This window comes from Macaca thibetana, chromosome 16 (genome assembly GCF_024542745.1).
Source record: "Macaca thibetana thibetana isolate TM-01 chromosome 16, ASM2454274v1, whole genome shotgun sequence".
Lineage (NCBI taxonomy): Eukaryota > Metazoa > Chordata > Mammalia > Primates > Cercopithecidae > Macaca > Macaca thibetana.
Window position 1 is genome coordinate 35736441 of NC_065593.1, and position 21681 is coordinate 35758121.

The following is a 21681-nucleotide window of genomic DNA, read 5'->3' on the forward strand; positions in this document are numbered from 1 at the left end:
TGAACTGGGATTGCATCATCTGTGAAATGAAGGGATTGAGCAAGGTCTCTTACAAGGGTGAACATTCTGTGAGTCCATATTCTCAAGAGAATAGATGCCTCGCATATTAAATGAACATTTCTGACTCAGACTTCTCTTGTGTTTTCAAACTTCCTGTTTATCTGCGTAAAAAGCAAGTCTTTTCTGCTCATCAGATGACTGACCTTATCTGATCATTCCTTAAGACTCCCATCTTTAGACACAGAAACATAAACCCCTTCCACTTATTTGGGTGCTCAATCTTTCTTGGCCAACGCAAGTGCCCGACTTGCTGCAAAATATCAAGCATTGGAAAACAATCTCCAGAGCAAAAAAGCTTTGTGTCACACTGAAGCAATCTCTGACGGTAACAAATTAGAGGGAAACCCAAGTGTCCAATAAGAAGGGAATGGCTCAGAATGTTGTGCTAGGGCCGAATGAAGAAATACTGTGTCTCCGTGATGATAAATCAACAAATACCTAATGAACAGCCATGTCCAGAGCCTTGCTGGGCACCGCAGAGAGCACACAGCTAGTCCATCTAGCCACCTAGAAAACGGGACTAAAATACATTAAGTCTAAAGCAGTATAATTTGTGGCAATAAATTATGGTTGTTAAAGGAGTTCAGAGAAGATGGATGGGACAGGAGGAGATGAGAGCGCTGCAGGAGGGCTGATCACAGCAGAGGGCTTTCATGAAGAGGAAGTAAGGTCAAAGAGGCTGTGAGGCCTTGAAAGCCAACAGAAGCCCCCGGCGACCTACTCCATCTATAGTGATTAAGCAGCTGGAAGTGCATCTGTTTCGCAGCTAAGGACTCCTCAGTACAGTCCAGCTACATCCCCATCTCTTTCCTACGGAGAATAACAACTCGAGGAGAAATCAATGGTGGCCCTGAGATGTTTACAACATATAATAATAAAAATAGGCTGGGCACCACTGCTCACGCCTGTAATCCCAGCACTTTGGGAAGCTGAGGCAGGTGGATCACAAGGTCAGTTCGAGACCAGCCTGGCCAACATGGCGAAATCCCATCTCTACCAAAAATACAAATTAGCTGGGTGTGGTGGCACGTGCCTGTAATCCCAGCTACTGAGGAGGCTGAGGCAGGAGAATCACTTCAGCCTGGGAGGCGGAGGTTGCAGTAAGCCGAGACCATGTCATTGCACTCCAGACTGGGCAACAGAGTCCGTCTCAAAAAATTAAAAAGTAATAATAACACCACACTGTATGTTCCATGGTTTTGATACTGCCTCAGGGCATTGTCATAAGCACTATTTCCTCTCACTTCTCACAACCACCTTGGGTATGAGGAAAGGCAACAGTGGATGGGGATAGAGTCAGTCCTAAAACACACATCTTACAAAGCCCCTGCCTCTCTTAGGCATCTGCTTTGTGTGGTGAGCATTGTCCATTGTGCCCACATCTAAACACAGGGCATTCTTATCACTCTTCAATGCACAAATATTTCCTTACTGAAGGGAGTGGAGAGGGTGTGGGATCCTTAGCAGCACTGGGCAGTAAATCTGAAAGCAGAACTTGTTAGTTTCTAAACAAGGACCAGCCAGTTAGACCACAGAGTGGGTGTTTCCATGCAAATTCCAGCACTTTCATGTTGCTCCATGAACTGAGCCCAACCAGGAGAGCAAGCCATGGTTTTTGTATTTTTCTTTTTTGCAACCAGCTAAGGAGCCTTTGATTAGGCCTAGAGAGGGACTCAATTAGCATCATGGAAACAGAGGAGATTTCAGAAAGGAAAGGTCAGTCGCAAGTCTAGCATTTGCTATCAGCCATCTGCCAAGCAGGAAGTGCTACTCAGATCTATTTTTAATCATCTTCCCTAGGCTAGGGCTTCTGGGAAAATTCAGAGGCCAGGGTTATTCCAAGACAAACATTTAATTGCTACCTTTCTGTACACATTTTAAAACAGCCTCTGGGCACTCAAGACCAACTTATACACAGAGGCCCAGTTTCTGGGTTCTGTCACTCTGGTACCTACATCCAAGGTTATCTTTGGAAGCCGTGACGGGGGACCTCTCCTTGGGGACTGTCTGGGATATCAAGTAACTCCACATAATGTAATAATTCCTATAGCCAGCAGGTTTCAGATACTTGCTTTGGTTGCAAGTGACAGGAAGAGAGGAGGAGGTGGGAATTCAGGTCCAGGAGCTCATGTTCATTCCCCAAAGAAGTGAGACCAGTGAAGTGAACTGTGCAAACTTCCTCGTCACTCCCATTTTCATTTTAAGCACATTTATCACTTTAGAAAGGTAAATTAAAACCAGTTCATCCAGGCAGTAATCTCGTTTGTTACTAAAGATACTGACTGGCTAAAGAAAGGGGAGAAGTTTCATCTTAATTCCCAAGGCCCCGGCCTGTGCTGTGGCCGGTGCATCCAGGCATGAGAACATTCTGTCCACTGGCTCCTTCTCCCTCCTGTCTCGCAGCAGTGCTATGTCTCAGTTCAACGCAGCCCAAGGAATGAAACATCTCTGAGAGGTCTGGAGAGGGAGTCTGGCACAGCCAGGGCAGACTATGCAGAGACAGAGCCTGGCTCAGGCAGCCCCTGCATTCTCCAGCTCACCCAAACACAGTTTCCTCGCCTCTCCACATTTACAAACTCAGCCTCCAATTTCCATCCCAAGGTAAAGCCTGAGCATATACACGACTGTGCCCCAGCCAAGCCATGTTCCACCTGCCACTAAAGAAGTGGAGGATTGGGGACAGGCAGCTGGTCACCACCCAGTGCCTGCCCCATCCAACAGCGAGCTGCAGAGCCCACTGTGCCTGCAGACAAAGGGGCCTGCTCAGCATCCTACCCACCTCTGGACCTTCCCCCTTCCCTACTGTCAGAAGCTTATGTCTGCGAGCAGCCGGTGGGAAAGCTAAGCCGAAAGGGCACCTTGGCCATGGAATCTTTGCCTAAGGATGTGAAACAGGAGACTGGGTATTTGGGGCAACTTAACACCAGCCAGAGCCCAGCCAGCAGGCCAGGGAGGAAGGGACTGACTAGATAGGCATGTGCTTCACAGGAGCTCTAACTCCCCCGGCCAGGGGCTGGAATCCTCCTCCCAGTGTGCAGAACTCTACTCTAGTAAGCTGGGACACACATGCCCCTGGGGAAAATAAAACAAAAACAAAAAAACAAAAAAGGGCCACTGCACAGGGTCACTCCCCCGACCCAGTTGGACTACACATTAATTGGGGCTTCTAAGCCCTGCTGACTCTTGAGTTCCTCTTCTTGTCTGGTTTCAGCAGAGAAGGGAGTTAATCAGCAAACAGCTTAAAGGAAGGATAACTCTCTGCCCCTGCTGAGGGCCACCTGTGCCCCTCCTCTGCGTGCCATGGCTTGATGGGCCAGTAAACCCTATTGAAACAAACAGCAAAGAAACAAGCAGAAGCAATCTGGGGTGCCATGTTTGGTCCAAGTGTAAGACACCAGGAACAGGGGGTTACCTGGAGATTTCAAAGCCAAGCAGACAGCCTGAGAAGGACCAACGGAAGCACTTGTAGTGGGGTGCTGACCCTGTACTGTACCACCCTGAGAGTGAGTGTCTCCTTAGACCTTGTGTCCTAGGTGGCTTGCTTCCCTCGGCCATCAGGGCCCTGATTCCACATCACTCTCAGACCCTCAGAAAAGGAATCTCTGGGGTGGGGTCTGGTGATCTGCCTTTGTATCTCAGGTGATTCTGATGTACTGTCAGATTTGGGAATCACTGTCTAAGAATCTCCATTTTCCAATGCCTGTTTCAATTATTCTCCAAATACATAAAGACTGCAGAAGCCACTTATTTCCACCTTCGCTTGGCCCTGTTCCAAATCTCATGGCTACATCAAAGCCACTGGAACTCTGCAACTGAATTCTCTCTTTAAATTCAGAGAAAAACTCATCAACATGAGGTTGCAATTGCCAGGTTTCATTGATTTGGGGAGCCTTACTCAGGAAGCCAGGAGTGTCAGGCGAGACAGAGTGCCCAGGCCCTGCAAACCCCCAGACCTCCATGAACAAAGGCCCTCTTCTTAGAGTTATGACTGCTTGCTGTTTGCCAGTGATCTACCTGCTTGTTGTGTAGCTGAAGGCACCACCAAGGAGGGACCGGGCCTGACTATTTTTAAACGGCTATGGCATGTTATCAATGCCCACCACTCCACAACATCAACATTGTATAATCACACAAAGCTCAAGGATATATGGTTTACAGAAGCTAAAGAAGTTGATTTTCCAAAATAGGCTATGTTTTATTCTCATCTCATCTCAATAAAATCCTATTTGCTTAAAACCTTTTACCAGCTCCTCACAGCATCCAGAACTGTGTCTAAACTCCTTCGTTTGGCCTTCTAGGCCTTGCGTGATCCACCTTGACCTGCTTCCCTAAAGCACAGACTCCCCTGACTCCCCATCTGTCTTCCCTGTGGTCCCTGGACTTGGTCTTGTGTCGTGTTTCTCTGTCTCTGCTCAGAACGGACTCCTCTTTCTTGTCTTTGTTTTCTTGTCCACTTAGTAAATGCTTATAAACACTAATCTTAGTAAACATTCGTCCTGCTCCTTACCCTCATAACATCTGGAACAACCACTTACAGTGAAATAATGACTGTGTTTCACTACATTTTATCACTGTTTACCTATTTGCCTTCCCCATTAGATCATAAGCTACTTAAGGGCAAGAATTTCAGGCAGGTGCACTGGTTCACGCCTGCAATCCCAGCACTTTGGCAGGCCAAGGCGGGTGGATTACTTGAGCCCAAGAATTTTAGACCACCCTGGGCAATATGGAGAAACCTCGTCTCCACAAAAAACAGAAAAATTAGCCGGGTGTGGTGGTGCACGTCTGCAGTCCCAGCTACTCAGGAGGCTAAGGTGGAAGGATCACCTGAGCCTGGGAAGTTGAGGGTGCAGTGAGCTGTGACAGTGCCTTTGTACTCCAGCCTGGGCAACACAGTGAGACTCTGTCTCAAAAAAAAAAAAAAAAGAAAAGAGAATTTCGTTGCATTCATTTCTGTATCCCCAGTGCTTCATACAGTAGGATTTAATATATGCAGGGTGATCAGGAAGGTTAAGTGACTTGCTCAATGCCACACTGAAAATTTAGTGCAAAGCCAAGTCTGGAGCAGAGATGGCTTGACCCTCATTCAAGGCTTTTCAAATGGTGCCACAGACTCTCCGTCAGCAGGGCCCCACACTGTTTTCCCATTACAGTGATGACACTGTAGGAAACTATGTGCCCTATCTGGCTTGATCGCCTTGTAACCTACGGTGGGAACCTGTGGGTGCTAGACGGCTAGGGCTGAAGTCTGGCCTATGGAATGGAATTCTCACCAGGGTGTCAATTAAGACCTTGTCAATTAGCACACAGACTCAACACCTACACTCTCCATACAAGCCACCATGCTGGTTTGAGATTCCTCTTGAAATCACAGAAATCTATTTCTCCAACACCCATTTCACAACAGTCATTCTAATCATCTTACCCAGGGCTAAGTAAACCAGTCCAAGGGCCAAATTGGGCCTTTCACCTGTTTCGCAAATGAAGTTTTTCTGGAAAACATCCATGCTCATTTGTTTATATACTCTCTGTGGCTGCAGATTTGAGTGGAGACCCTGCGTATAGCAAAGCGTAAAATACTATCTGGCCTTTATAGAAAAAGTTTTGCAGACCTTTGGATGGAGCCCAAAGAACAGGGAATCAAGACTGCAAACAGCTCCTCCCTTCTACCAAGGGACTGGCTGCCCCTACTCTGAAGTTAGTGAACCAACTGGCTTTTGAATGAAGTCATTTCTTTTTTTAGCCCTGGTTACAGTCCTGGGATCCAGGAGGAGATTTTTGCCTGTCAGAGGCACACAGGGACCTGCAACACCTAGCACATGGCCTGGCACATAATGGCACTCAATTAATGTTTACTGAATAAACAAAGGCATGGGAAATCAGCCAGTCTGAGCCTTGAACAAAAGTCCATACTCCTGTCAGTTTCAAGGTGACCAGTCACACAGGTACCTGGCAGCAGCCGGGTGACCTAGATTTGTCAGACTTTATCTTATCGGCTTTCCTTTCTCCAAGCACTTGTCCCCACAATGCTCAGGGAAGGTTGGCCTCTTGTTTTTACAGAGAAAGAGATGGACAGGGAGGAACTCTCCTCCCACACCGACACACTTTGCGTTTTTTTTTTCCTCTCCCTCTGCGGGGAGAATCAAGAAATATGGGGGCTTCGAGCTTCAAAGAGCTCCATGAAGTCTTGTTTCACCGGCTTCCTCTCTCCTCAGGTTTCCTAGCTGAATGTGTCTGGGATGAACCTTAAAGGCCCTCTCATAGTTCTACCTGTCGTCTGGAACATTTGGCATCTAAAGGGGAAAGGCCATCTGTGGATAAAGCTGGCAGCTTTCAGAAGGTCAGGAATGTAAACAGTGGGGAGAGGCCTGGTCCTGAGAACACAGACATTCCTCCAAAGATGCATCAGAGAACAGGCGGCTGCCCCACTAGGCTGGGCTAGCTCAGGCCGACTCTGCAAGGGAGGACAGGGACGTCAGGGAAACAAAAGGCTGAAAGCACTTCAGCCTCTCATGAAAATTAGGCAAGCTGAATGGAAAGCACTATGGAAATGCTGGTTTCTCAGCCGCCCTGGATAACCCTAAGGGCCAGGTTCAGGAAGGAGATATTCATTTCTCCTGCCACCAGCCGCTTTTTCAGGTGCTAGGCCTTCCGGGAAACAAAGGGTACTGGGTACAGGCTCAGTGAAGGCAAAGCTTGCATCTGTTTGCCACTGTATTCCCAGGGTCTAACACGTAAGAGGAGCTCACGCAACGTGGAATAAATGACAGGCCCAGTGCAGAAGGGTTCACTCAGGGATTTTTTGTTTTGGTGAGGAAACACTTATCTGCTTCCTCATTTATCGGCTGGGACGCTAAGGTGACAGTTAGCTTCCCAACAGATACATGAGGAAACAGAAAATTGCTCTTGGTGGAGCCAACCCTAACAGGAAGGAAAAGGAGCTCCTGGGCCCCCAAAGATAGAGAATTTTCCTTTTGATGATCACAATTTACCCCTTCAAAGACCCAAGGGTATCAGGGACTAAAGGCGAGGGGAGACCCAGCGCCACCTGCTCCGCCTCTTGACATCACTGTGGTCTGGAGGGGAGGGAGTTTACAGATTGATCAGATGTTGTTGTTTTAGCAGCAGCTGGCGGAGCCATCTCCTCCTCTCTTCCTCTCGCCCTCCTCCTCCGACTCACTGTCCAGCCAGGGAGACAGGGAAACAGCTAAAGCTCCTCTTGGCTGGGCAGCCCTTACCCCAGAGATAATACTCTGGGTCACCAGGTCAAACCCTCCTTTCAGCAGCTTTGCTGAGTGCTTTGGAAACAAAGGTTATCAGAGATTCTCTTTTGGTTTTGTTTTTTTAAGATAAAGAAAGCTGTTTCCTTCAAAACATTCCCCCACCCCCTGGCCGAAGCATCACAGAAGGAATCAAACTGACAAGCAATTCTCAGCTCCAGCTTCACTGTCCAGGCCAGGGACTTCTCTTCTAGTTGCCTGGGCTGCTGTGTCACAGCAGACTGAGGTCCTCAGGTGGGTCAGAGGCACAGTAACCACCTGACAGACTGGAAGAGAAGCAGGCAGGGACAGGCTTTTCCATTGGCATTCTAGAGAGGCCTCGCTGCTGCCTGCAGGTAAGGCCCCAGAGAGCCGTGGTGGAAGGTGCTGCTATTTCATTACCTCCTGAGACCTGCTGGTCCCCCTGGGATAAGGAACAAGCGACTCCATAATGAGAGGCCTCAAAAGACCACGGATGACAGCTGTAGGGCTCAAAGGCAACTGCTGAGACTCTCCAAAAAGAAGAGCAACTAGCAAGTGTGCCAGGCTTGTTGGGGTGCCAGGCCCTAGTTCTGTCACTTTCCATTTGGTTTTCCTTAGTGACTATTCATAGAATAACACTAGCTTCCAACATTTATTGAGCATTTGTCATATGCCAGGTCCTGTGGTGAGGACTTCACATTGATTATCGCATTTAATTTCCACAAAAATCCCAGCAGGTATCTAATATTACTATTATTCCCATTTGCCGGTGAGGCCATTAAGACGCAAAGGGGGCTGGGTGCAGTGGCTCATGCCTGTAATCCCAGCACTTTGGGAGGCCGAGGCCAGTGGATCAACTAAGGTCAGGAGTTCGAGACCAGCCTGGCCAACATGGCGAAACCCCATCTTCTACAAAAAAAAAAAAAAAAAAAAAAAAAGAAAAAAGCTGGTGTGGTGGCAGGCACCTGTAATCCAGTTACTTGGGAGGCTGAATAGGAGAATAGGAGAATTGCTTCAACTCAGGAGGTGGAGGTTGCAGTGAACTGAGATCGCACCATTGCACTCCAGCCTGGGTGACAGAGCGAGACTCTGTCTCCAAAAAAAAAAAAAGAAAGAAAAAAAAAGACATACATAGAGGGATTACTTAACGTACACAGTTACCAAATGAATAAGCCAAGGTTGGAACCCAGGCGGTCTGGCTCAGAGGTTATACCACGAGCTGCTATGTTATATGGCCTCATATCACCTTATGCTACTACATCAGACTCAGAAGATGCAGGGGGAAGTAGAAGGAACTTTAAAGACAGTCTAACCTATTGCACTCATTTGGATAAATGAAGAAAAGGGAGAGCCAGAGAGGTGAACAGTCTTGCCCAAGATCATAGTGCTTGACACTGTCAATCTTCCGGATGCCAGTCCTCTCCCAGGGCTTCCTCCAGCACTTACAAGCACCAGCTATGTGCACGGTGGTGTGGTGGGGGGGAGGTGGCAAAGTGCAAAATCAAGAGGCCCTCAGCTTCTCTCTGGGCTTTGGTTTCCTAAGCTGTAAAATGAGGAGTTGAACTAGAAACTCCAGGTTCAAAGGTACCTTCAGCCATAAAGTTCTGAGCATCTATGACTCCAGGACATTGAGAATCTTGTTAGGAAGCAAGACAATTATACATAAAAAGTGCATGCAACCATAACAACACAGACCATACCACAAGACAGTCATTAAAATGAACAACCAGACAGTGAGTTCCACTGACATTCAGAGCATCCTATAGACCAGGAAGACTCACTAGAAGAAAAAAAGATGTGAGCTGTTCTTCAAGAATGGGTAGAAACTGAAAAGAGAGAGAAGAGAGGAGGAGGATTCACCAAGGCAAAGGAAATGACAGGAGGGAAGAAAGGGTGGGATTTGCCACAAGGATTACTGAGTGAGACCATAAAACAGGCAAAGCCAAAAGAACCTAGGCCACATTGCCAAGTGGGAGCAAAAAGTACATGAGCAGATCTGAATCTGAACCCATCTGGCTTCTTGGTAACCTGGTAACCTATGGCCTTAATTAATCCCCACCCTGAAAGGATGTTGTAAAGTGACAGAGTAAGTAAAATACCTAAAGGAGTTCCTGGCACACAGTAGGTGCTCAATCAAGAAGAAAGTGTTCTGGGTGCAGTAGCTCACGCCTGTAATCCCAGCACTTTGGGAGGCTGAGGCAGGTGGATCACTTGAGGTCAGGTCAGGAGTTTGAGACCAGCCTGGCCAACATGGTGAAACCACATCTCTACTAAAAATACAAAAATTAGCCGGGTGTGGTGGTAGGTGCCTGTAATCCCAGCTACTTGGGGGGCTGAGGCAGGAGAATTGCTCAAACCCAGAAGGCAGAGGCTGCAGTGGGAGAGATTGTGCCACTGCACGGCCTGGGCAACAGAGTGGGACTCCATCTAAAAAAAAAAAAAAGTGTAAGTCTTTAGGGACCCGTGTGGTGGCTCACCTGTAATCCCAACACTTCGGGATGCTGAGGTGGGAGGTCTGCTGAAGGTGAGGAGTTTGAGATCAGCCTAGGCAACATAGCGCGCGCGCGCTCTCTCTCTCTCTATATATATAAAAAACTAAGGAAGTATTCAATCAATAGTAGCTAATAGCAGCAATGTAATTTTTCATCTTTTTTTTTTTCTTTTTGAGATGGAGTCTTGCTCTGTCGCCCGGGCTGGAGTGCAGTGGCCGGATCTCAGCTCACTGCAAGCTCCGCCTCCCGGGTTTATGCCATTCTCCTGCCTCAGCCTCCTGTGTAGCTGGGACTACAGGCGCCCGCCACCGCGCCCGGCTAGTTTTTTTTTTTGTATTTTTTAGTAGAGACGGGGTTTCACCGTGTTAGCCAGGATGGTCTTGATCTCCTGACCTCATGATCCGCCCGTCTCGGCCTCCCAAAGTGCTGGGATTACAGGCTTGAGCCACCGCGCCCGGCCTAATTTTTCATCTTGTGTTTGTTACAACACCAAACAACCTTATCTGTAAAGTTCTTCTACCCTCCATGGTGAGCCTTGCTTTCCCTTGTTTCCTAAACGTCACAGGCTCTTTAAGTGCAGGACTCATCTTCTTATCCCTACCATCTAGGTATAAATGTTGTTTAAAACACAAGAATTATGGAACCGAACAAGTAGTGTATGACAGTGGATTGTAGTCAGGCCCCCAAATACAAAGAGCCAAAGTAGCAATGGTGCAGATTTACCATTCCAGAGGCCAGAGGAAGTGCCACCGCTCAAACAGAAACAGAGGGATCCTGCACCCACTCCTTGCTTCCCAGGGTGAACACCCTGATGAAAAAGAGTTTCTTTGGATTTTTGACTGGGAATACAAGCTTGATTACCAGTGTCCCTGCTGAGAGCCTAGACACTAATAATATACAAACCAGTCTTATGATTGGAACCTTAAAGGCATCTGCAAACCACAGAGTTAATTTTCAGGGTACGCCTCATCGCTCAAGTCAACATTTCCTTTTGGTATTTAAAGTAACCACACAGAAAGAATCACATTTGAGCAGATTTTGTGCTCCAGCTGCCTGCAGTCTGCAGCAAAAGAAAAACAAAACATAAAGATGATTCGCCAGATTTGGTCCCAAGCAGCTCCCTTGATACTAAATTGGTGAGCAACTCTATGTGTGCCCAGATCATTAATTTTCACAGGGAGCAGGCATGACTATGGGACAGGTCTGCCTCCCATTTAAAGCATGTGACTTCCTGAACTCAATTCCCCTTGTCCATGCCTACAAATGATAAAGACAATTTTTTTAAAAACCATAGAATGCTTCTATTTCTTTGCCAAGCAGTGGTCAATGAGTATTTGCTGAATGACCACCATGTACCTGGAACACATTCAGACCACTGCAATGGACAGACACCACTTGCCCCCTTCTAGTCTCTTCCTCACTAGTTCATCTGCCACACCATGGCAACACTGACCATTTGCTGACCACGTCATTACCTGCTTAAAAGTCTTCAGTAACAACCAACTGTCAATGGGATAACATCCTAGCTTCTATTCTTCTAATAATCTGGCTTCGACCTACACTTTCAATGTTTTCACAGTTTTTCAACCTCTACCCTAAAGAATGGCTGCTCCCTGTGTGCTCCCTGCCTCTGGCTCTTGGTTCCTGCCGCTCCTTTTATCAGCTCCTCCCCACCATTTGAGGCTTTGCTTCCAAGCACAGTTCAATGCCACTTCTTCCACCAAGTCTTCCCAGAACTGCGTTTTCTAGACAGATGGATCTTAAAGTTTGGTTGTGTGCGTGTTTTTTTTCCTTTTCTAACCAACAGTATCTTTGGTGGAGAGCCTGATGAAAGCCATGAAACCCTCCCTAGAAAAATATACATGCCCACAGAATGACACACACAATTTCATGGAGTCCTTGAAGCCAGTCCATGGACCCAGACTGAAAGTCACTGATAAAGATCTCTATCTGAGTACTAAGTCATTCACTCAAATATTCACCGGGAACCTACCAGTCTTAGGAGCCGTGCTGCTTCTAGAGACATAAAAATGATATCACAATCGTCTCCTCAAGTAATCCACAGGCTAATGGGAAACGTGTCATCATACTGTGATAACTGCTTTAACAGAAGCATAAAAGATGAGGTAGAAACTTCAAGAAGGCATAACATGAATCTATTATCTCCCAAACTAGGATAAAAGTTCCCTGAGAAAATTTGAGGGTAGTATTATAATATCTAGAATAGTGCTATGTGCATGCACACACACACACACACACACACAGAGTACATAATTAGTATTTGTGCAAAGACAATGGAATCAATAAGATAAAAAGAGCAGGTATAGGCACAGTACCCACATACACCAGAAACTCTTGAGATACAGTTAAAATGGTCCCACTGTGGACCAACTGTGCTATACAAATTATCCCAAGCTGGGTGCGGTGGCTCACATCTGTAATCCCAGCACTTTGGCAGGCAGAGGCAGGTAGATCGCCTGAGGTTAGGAGTTTGAGACCAGCCTGGCCAACACAGTGAAACCTCATCTCTACTAAAAATACAAAAATCATCTGGGCATGGTGATGCACACCTGTAATCCCAGTTAGTCAGGTGGCTGAAGCATGAGAATTGCTTGAACCCAGGAGGTGGAGATCGCAGTGAGCCGAGATTGCACCACTGCACTCCAGCCTGGGTGACAGAGTGAGACTCTGTATCAAAAAAAGAAAAAAAAAAGCCAGGTGCGGTGGCTCAAACCTGTAATCCCAGCACTTTGGGAGGCCGAGATGGGTGGATCACGAGGTCAGAAGATCGAGATCATCCTGGCTAACATGGTGAAACCCTGTCTCTACTAAAAAAATACAAAAAACTAGCTGGGCGAGGTGGCGGGCGCCTGTAGTCCCAGCTACTCCGGAGGCTGAGGCAGGAGAATGGCGTAAACCCAGGAGGTGGAGCTTGAAGTGAGCTGAGATCCGGCCACTGTACTCCAGCCTGGGCAACAGAGCGAGACTCCGTCTCAAAAAAAAAAAAAAAAAAGAAAAAAAAAGAAAAAAAAAATCCCAGCCTAATTCATGGCTCTTTTCATCCTGAACACGTTCAATCTCTGCCCCTATGGAGGAAAGGTACCATAAGATACTATACTTTATGAGCCCCAAATAGTTTATTTTCACCAAGAAACACTGTAAAGTAACCACATCCCTTTGTTTGGAGGCTTTCTGTACAGATTTGATTCACCTGCCACCCCTTCCTGTAGAACAGATACTTCTACAGGAGTATAAAAGAGCCAATGCTTCATTAGTAGGAGACAGGGCTTTCAAAGGTCACATACTTGAAGAAAAGAATTAAGTGATTTGGGTTTGGGAAATGTGATTCTCTTTTATAAAAGCCAAATGGGTAGAGCATGTGTTGAAACTGGACTTACTGGGTTGTGCTGGAACTCTTCCATTATTTGTCACTTCTGCCTTGGCTGTAGCTTAGAAGTGATGTTTAAGAAACACTGACATGGCCAGGCATGGTGGCTCACGTCTGTACTCCTAGCACTTTGGGAGGCCAAGGCAGGCAGGTAACTTGAGGTCAGGGGTTCGAGACCAGCCTGGCCAACGTGGCAAAACCCTGTCTCTATTAAAAATACAAAAATTAGCCGGGTGTGGTGGTGCATGCCTGCAATCCCAGCTACTCTGAAGGCTGAGGCAGGAGAATCTCTTGAACTCAGGAGGCGGAGGTTGCAGTGAGCCGAGATTGCACCACTGCACTCCAGCCTGGGCAACAGAGTGAGACTCCATCTCAAAAAAATAAATAAAAAAGAAACACTGACATTCAACAGCAAAGTGGCAGAGGCACCCACCAGAGCTCGGGCCACAGAGCGCAGGTGTTCCCACCCTTCTGCTTCTTAGTACCACTGCTCCAGTAAAGAGCTAGGTCCCACTACTCTAGAAACAAAAGGTTTACTTTTTGAGATAGACATTTACGCCGGCAATCTGTTTATTCCTTCCTCCTAAAAAATATGAATTTTATTCGAATATGGTTTTTGTGAAAATCATTATGTCATATATCCACTGAATATCAAAATTAGAGCTCAATTAACAAAATTAGAGCTAAAATTATCTATTTTGCAGTTAGATAAGTTCATAGAATAATTATCTTCAACAGTTACATCTCATATTGTATATATTTATCATTTCTTTTCATCTTTATTTTTAATTCTTGCTAACTGGCATTCTGGTCTGATTATATTGTGCATACCCTTAACGAATTATGTTGTCTGATGTGACACAGCAGCCACTAAAAACACTACTAGTGATATAACTCAATGCTCACTATACTGTTTTCCAGGGCATCTGGAGAAAAAAAAGAAATGAGGGGATTTTTAGAAATTATGTTCCTATATTTATTATTTACATGAGGTTTTCAGGACATAGATAATTCCATCACGATTTTAGAGAGTAGTTTTATTGTACATTAAAAACACAAACTGGCCGGGTGCAGTGGGTCACGCCTGTAACACCAACACTTTGGGAGGCCGAGGTGGGCGGATCACTGGAGGTCAGGAGTTTGAGACCAGCCTGGCCAACATGGCAAAATCCCATCTCTACTAAAAATACAAAAATTAGCCAGGAGTGGTGATGTGCACCTGTAATGCCAGATACCTGGGAGGCTGGGAGGGAAGCAGAGGTTGCAGTGAGCCGAGATCGTACCACTGCATTCCAGCCTGGGCCACAGAGCAAGACCCCATCCACCCCCTTCAACAAAAAAAAAAAAAAAAAAAAAGAAAGAAAAAAAAAAAAAAAAGACTGGGTGCGGTGGCTCACGCCTGTAATCCCAGCACTTTGAGAGGCTGAGGTAGGAGGATCACCTGAGGTCAGGAGTTCGAGATCAGCCTGGCCAACATGGAGAAACCTCGTCTCTACTAAAAATACAGAATTAGCTGAGCGTGGGCCGGGCGCGGTGGCTCAAGCCTGTAATCTCAGCACTTTGGGAGGCCGAGACGGGCGGATCACGAGGTCAGGAGATCGAGACCATCCTGGCTAATACGGTGAAACCCCGTCTCTACTAAAAATACAAAAAACTAGCCGGGCAAGGTGGCGGGCGCCTGTGGTCCCAGCTACTCGGGAGGCTGAGGCAGGAGAATGGCGGGAACCCGGGAGGCGGAGCTTGCAGTGAGCTGAGGTCCGGCCACTGCACTCCAGCCCGGGCGACAGAGCGAGACTCCGTCTTAAAAAAAAAAAAAAAAAAAAAAAAGAATTAGCTGAGCGTGGAGGTGCATGCCTGTAATCCCAGCTACTCAGGAGCCTGAGGCAGGAGAATTGCTTGAACCTGGGAGGCAGAGGCTGAGGTGAGCCAAGATTGTGCCACTGTACTCCAACCTGGACAACAAGAATGAAACTCCGTCTCAAAAAAAAAAAAAAAAGAAAAGAAAAACAAACAAACCAAACTGGTGAGCCATGGGAATTGAGAAACAAATCCCTGCCCTGACAGGTAGAGAGGACAGGATGGGACAGATCCCGGTACTTCCACAGCAGCACTCCCTCCGTGGCACTGCCTCCACACCACTGCACGGGGGTACTACACTACACTGGTGTAGAACACCAGGGCTCAGAGCCAGAGGTGGGAAACCAAGGGCAGAGTCTACCTCTTGGCACCCACTAGATCAATACAAGGCTTCAGAACATCTCACTCCCTGACTCTTCTCAAAGCAATGCTGCATCTAATCTCTAGACAGGAAGGGAAAACCAAAATGTCACCACTGTAAGCCCAATGGAACCCCACAGGGAACAAAACCCACCTGCCTTCTAAATGTTCCTAACCTCAGAAAGACTGCCCAGAGCTTGCAAACAAGTCAGGCCAGGGCTCCTCACACAGAACGCTGGGGAGGGGTACGAGGTGGACGGCCCCGGTTCTGAGGCTGTGTGACCTCAGTTTGATCACTGAGTCACCCATGGCCTGTTTCCTCATGAAGAGAGGCTTGAATGAGATGATCCGTAATTCTGGAAATTCCGTATTTGTCACCAGAAGATAATCTGACCTATAGATCTCATATAACAATAACGTAAATAGTTTTGGAGACTGAGCAAAAGGTTTCCTCATCCCACCTCCATCAGATACCCCTCTACAGCACCCTACAACTCCTTTCCTCCAGGACCCAGAGCACTAAAGCAACTGTGTGTTGGCATGAAGTCACAAGGCCCCAAAGTGGGTCTGTGATAGAATAATCCAATTTATCCTTCCTAAATGGCCTACTCCACAATGCCATTAAGGGGTTGGCAGGAGAGAGGCAAAGGGAGGATGACAGACAGAACATTTTCATACAAAAGCTTTGTGAAGACCCAGGTTTCCATAATAGATTATGTCCACTAAAATGAGTGTTTAGATTATTCTCACTAGGGCTGGCTACTAACTGTTCCAAATGAAGCTATTATTATTTTATAACCAAAGTATATTTTTATACTAGGGCTTATATGTACCATTAGGGAAGAAACAATGTGAGCAATTCCTCATGCCAACTCAAAATACCTCTGCATGCAAACACTCCAGCATTTAGACCATAACATCCCCTAAGAAAGAAATTGTAGGATGCCTTGGCACATTCCCTAGATAGTTCTGTCATCAATTCAAAGAGCTTTTCCCCTTATCCTCTTTACCATTTTACAGAGAAAATGCCATGTTACCTTTCTTTTTTTTTGAGACGGAGTCTCGTTCTGTCGCCCAGGCTGGAGTGCAGTGGCGGGATCTCGGCTCACTGCAAGCTCCGCCTCCCGGGTTCCCGCCATTCTCCTGCCTCAGCCTCCCGAGTAGCTGCGACTACAGGCGCCCGCCACCTCGCCTGGCTGGTTTTTTTTGTATTTTTTTAGTAGAGACGGGGTTTCATTGCTTTAGCCAGGATGGTCTCGATCTCCTGACCTCGTGATCCGCCCGTCTCGGCCTCCCAAAGTGCTGGGATTACAGGCTTGAGCCACCGCGCCCGGCGCCATGTTACCTTTCTACAGACACGCTTGGCTTGCTATTACCCCTTCTCATATCCAACTCTTGTGCCTCAGGTACCAAGTGAACCCATCTTAGCCAAACTAAAACTCGTTGGTGTCAGGCAGGAATAATTCCCTCCAATCCACCCCCTTGCCTTTCTGTTCTTTTCTTTTGGACAGTAAGGCCAAGAGAAGCAAACAGACTACTTTATATTTACATAGAGGTTTGTGATTTGCAAACCACCCACACATCCATGATCTCATCTGAGCCTCATAACAATGCAATGAGATAAACCTGCTCCCCCAGTAAGGTGTATGCCTACTCCTCAGGACTGTTATTGGGATAGCACACCATGAGCACACACTAGGTGCTGGCTGCTAGAGACATCTGCTATGGTCTGAATGTCTCCCCAATATTCATATGTTGAAATGCTCACCCCAAAGATGATGGTAGGAGGAGATCAGGCCTTTGGGAGGTGATCAGGTCATCAGGCCAAAGCTCTTGTGAATGGGATTAGTGTCCTTATAAAGAGGCCAGAGAGAGACCCTTCCCTTCTACTGTGTCAGATTAAGTGTGAAGGAGCTGTCTGTGAACCAGAAAGCAGGGCCTCACCAGACTGAATCTCATGTTGTCTTGAACTTGGACTTCCCAGCCTCCAGAACTGTGAGAAATAAACTTCTGTTGTTTACAAGCTAACTAGTCTATCATATGTTGTTTTAGCAGCCCTAATGGACTAACACAGCATTAAACATAGTAAATATTATTTTACCCATTTTATGAGCGAGAAACTGAGGCTTGGAAGTTGGACAGCTGATTGCACGTAACTAGGCCTCTAGGGATCTAGAGCAAGCTATGAAGGTAGAAAGCCTGGTACGGGATTCTTTCCGCCACCATGGCAATACAGACTCCATTTGTTTTTAAAAACTTTGTAACTCTACACTTCCATTAGGCTTAGGCACACTGATAGAAGGGAGCCTGAAGTTCCAGTCCTAGTCCCAGTTCACTGCTGGTCACACACTCAGACCTTTGTATCCCCTTCTTCATAATGAAAGCACTCATTTTTTTTCTCTTTTTTTCTTTTTCTTTCTTTTTTTTTTTTTTTTTTTTTGCACCAAACGAATGTCAAGCTTTCAGATGAAAGGCCCTATTACCAGTACAAAGTATCATTTAATTACACTGCTGATCCGGCTCCAGTTATCTGCTTCCCAGCTCCGAACTCCCACTGGGCAGATTCTGAAACTGCATAGGAGATTAAGTCAAGAGAGGAGAACAGGAGAGACATTCTCTCCTTGAACTTTCTTAAATGGAAGAGGAGGGGGGGAAAATGAAAAGAAAGGCCTATTTTCCAAGGAGGAGGCTGGGGCAATGATCTTTCCATTAGGCAGACCTGCATAAGAATCTATAGATTATTTAACGCCGGGGGTGGCTGTGGAGTGAAATAAAGGAACCTTTGTGCAATGCCAGCCGCAGCTCCCTCAGCTCTCCCCACAGCCAGGCATTTCACCCAACCCTTTAAATCATCAAGCTCTAATGCACCCCATCTGTGTACCGGCCTGAGCCAATGAAACTGAAGCCTGTGCTGACTTTGGCCTGGACTTGTGAATGAGCCTTTCTGCCCCAAAAGGGACAGGAAGGACATGAGGCCAACAAAGTATTTTTTTTTTCTCATTACTTGTCTTCTCCAAGGCTCAACCTCCATCTATTCATTTATCATTTACTGAGATCTTGGCTTGGGTCAGGTTCTGACCCTGAGACGTAAAGCAGATATAGGCCATGCCCAAGGACGTAGAAGAAGAGCTCAGGAGAAAGGAGTGAAGGAGGGAGGTGAAGAAGAAGGGACACTCTTGACTAAGGCACACAGCCCTGAAACACCCATACCTGCATATTCAGGGAATGTGGCTTGGTTCCGAGTGGCTAAAACAAAGTGGAGAGCTGGCTGGAGACCTAACAAAAAAGTCATGACTCTGCCAAATTGTCAAAGGCCCTGTACACTAGGCCAAAGAGATAAGACATAAATTCTGAAGGCCATTACCATCTCCACATACTCAACTTCTGCCCATTTTACAAGGCCCAGATCAAAGAACCACCTCCTCCAGCAATCCCTCCTGAACACCCACTCAAAGTAATCACTCTTCTCTGAACCTCTGATTTGACATCTTGGACAAGTTTTATGAGTTTCAGCTTCTTCATCCGCATAAAATATGACTCATGTCACCTACCTTAAAGACTTCATACGAAGGTTAAGATAACATTTATAAAGTGTCAAGCTGCAGTTTTTAGTACATAGAGGATGCTAAAATACCTTATTGGTACCTCAATTTCTTATGATACATAGCACTGGTTCCCTGTATTAAAAAAATGATGCCTTGGCTTTCCCAGTAGATATAGGCAAATAATTTCTCTAGAGATTTCCAAAAAAAAAAAAAAAAAAAAAAAAAAAAAAAAAAACCGACAACTCACAATTCCCCTCCAACTTTGCAAACCCAATTCCAACACCCAAGAGACCAACTCCTCTCTTCTCTCACTGACACCTTCTCACATTCAAACTTCCAGACTCAAGGGGTTCCCCAAAATTCAAAGGGAAGCTGAGAAGGAAGCTAAAGGCTGGCTGAAATGTAAGAAGCGTAAAGGAGAGGAATTAACAGAACCATAAAGAAAAGAAAGTGGGGCAGATTCACAAGTCTGGCCAGAGGATAGGACTCTAAGGGGCTGTATGCTTCAAGCTCTGTGGTCACCTTAGACCCTGGAGAATAGGCTAGAATAGGGGGTTCGGTCCTCAGGCCTGATTTGAAAAGCCTTACTACTACAGATGTGGTTATTTGGGCAGCCTTCTTCACCTCCTAGGTCAAATCAGCCAGCTGGAGAGGACTGTTCTACAAGAGCTGACTAGATCCTTCATTCCTCTCTGGCTGGGGCTACCAAACCAGAGACAAAGAAAGCAACAGCCACCTTTTCCAGCAGGTCTTGTAAACAGATGAGGAACACTGATTTAAAAACAAAACAAAAAACTTCATCTGGGTCTGTGTAGAGGTGGGTTGGTTTGTTTTTACTTTAATGGCGTGAAGTCCTGGTTCTGGGTAAAGATGCTTTTGTAAGGGAAAAGTCTCCCATGATCTCTTTCTCTTTGTCGTGCAGCCTAGTAAAACCTGTTTCTCTTCCCCTGGGAATCTAGGGCCAGGAGGGAAGCAGTTCCCCTGAGAACGCTGCCTGAAGGATCCATTTCCTGAATTGCACAACTGGCATGTTGGTTTATTTACTTAATAATCCCCCAGCCCCATCTTTAGAAAGCAGCTGCCTAAGCACCTCAGGAAAAATCGGCTTCCATTCTTCTGATCATGATCAAATGTCATGCCATTATTACCTCATGTATAAGCCCTAAAGGCCCCCACAGGCCAGACGGTCTGCTCTTCAACAAGCCACTTTTGGTCCCTGCCAAAGGCCACCCACTTTAGTAACTCCACAGTCTTACAACTTCCTGGGGGGCTCTCTCTTCTTGCTAAGGAACCCCTCTTACAAGACATCCTCCTGCTTTCTTAGAATTCACCTTCTGAGCAGGGAGCACTCTTCACTCTTCGTCCGCCAACCTAAACCAAGCAAGCTGAGCACAAGGCTCCCATCCATCCCCAGCCCTTCCCTTTTCTGGCCTGCAAGCTGCCAGCTCCCAAAGCCTCCAACAAGGATGACACCTCATTTCCAAAATAACAAATTAAACTACTACTCTGTCCCTCCAACTCAGAGTTACTTTTCAGTTGAGCGAGACAGTCACGTGGGTCGGCCCTCCCTGTACAAAGATGAAGTACAAATATTCTTGAGAGGGCCTGTAAACCTCTGCAACCTTAAGAGCACTAAGCGCCCTCCCCGAGGTAGGCAAGGAAGGCCTGCTGGAAACATGTACCTTGGAAATTAGTTCATCATGATTGGCCAAGTGAGCTCTGCAGTGAATGCAGCTGTAGGTCCGGTGGCAGGAAGGCAGATATGCCTGGAAAGTCTTTGATCTTGTCATCTTCACCATTGGCGCTGCTGAGTGTGGGGTGAACTCTGGGGCAGCCCACGAGGCACTCCCACAGGATGGGTCGCACGGGAAACACCGGAAGACACAGGTAAAGGCCGTGGTTTGGCAGCGGGTGGGTGTGGGGCAGGCTCCACACACTGGTGATGTCTTCGGCAGAAGAACCCTCACGCGGAGGTCTAGGGCTAGTTCTCAGCAGCCTGTAACATCAAGGAAAGAGGACTGACATTGGCTGATGGAGCAGGGCTCCCTACAAAGCAAGCAGAATCCAACTGCTACCCATGAAGAAGGCAACACTTACAGGATCAAATGACCCACTTCTCTGTTCCTTGTATTATGCCCAAGATACCCAATGAATGAGAAAGAAACCACTGGAGACTCCAGTCTCGCTGCTTTTCTGGAGTGGGAAGTTCAGTATCATCCCAGCAGTTTCATTAGACACCCAGCACATACATTATCATCATTCCCAGGCAGCCCTAGATAACATCAGGCTTGAAGATGTGCTACCACCTACAGCCCCAGGGAGAGGACTCCTCAGGGCCCCCTCTCCTGAGCCAACCAAGGCAAGTGGTTAAAGGAGAAGGAAAAGTTTAGCCTCTAGAGGTTCACCACATCCAACAGTCACACCTGGGTTTCTCATCCATTTCCAGATGTCGAGAGTCCAATGCTTGAAGCCATCACCTGCAGAGGCAGCAAACCCCACACTCCAGGCTTTGCTTTAGAGATTGAGCATGGGATATAAAGGATCAAGTTCCCAATCAGCGGGATCCCTAGTGGTAAGCCAGCTCTTTCCGAAGAAGTGATTCTCTCTGCAATACACCTCACTCAGAAGTAAATAGTACATTATTTTTTTAAACCAAATGAATGAAATCGATGGCATAATCAGAATCCTGCATCTAAAATTCACAGTAACAGTGAATTTTACCAGAATTCCTTCCCAGC

The 21681-nt window shown here is 46.7% G+C and overlaps 2 protein-coding genes across 7 annotated transcripts in view; one reads left to right on the forward strand and one right to left on the reverse strand.

The window, feature by feature from the left end:
* The window catches only part of SKA2 (spindle and kinetochore associated complex subunit 2), a 976874-nt gene that overhangs the window by 723395 nt on the left and 231798 nt on the right, over positions 1-21681 (forward strand). The gene's annotated exons all lie outside the window — the stretch shown is intronic.
* The window catches only part of YPEL2 (yippee like 2), a 66041-nt gene that overhangs the window by 25124 nt on the left and 19236 nt on the right, over positions 1-21681 (reverse strand). For all 4 annotated transcript variants that reach the window (XR_007720377.1, XM_050764806.1, XM_050764808.1 and 1 more), the window contains exon 2: positions 20626-20939. Coding sequence is in view for 3 of the 4 variants with exons in the window: in XM_050764806.1 (XP_050620763.1) it covers positions 20626-20742 (117 nt within the window). In the remaining variant the exon portion in view is untranslated. The remainder of the gene's footprint in view (positions 1-20625; positions 20940-21681) is intronic.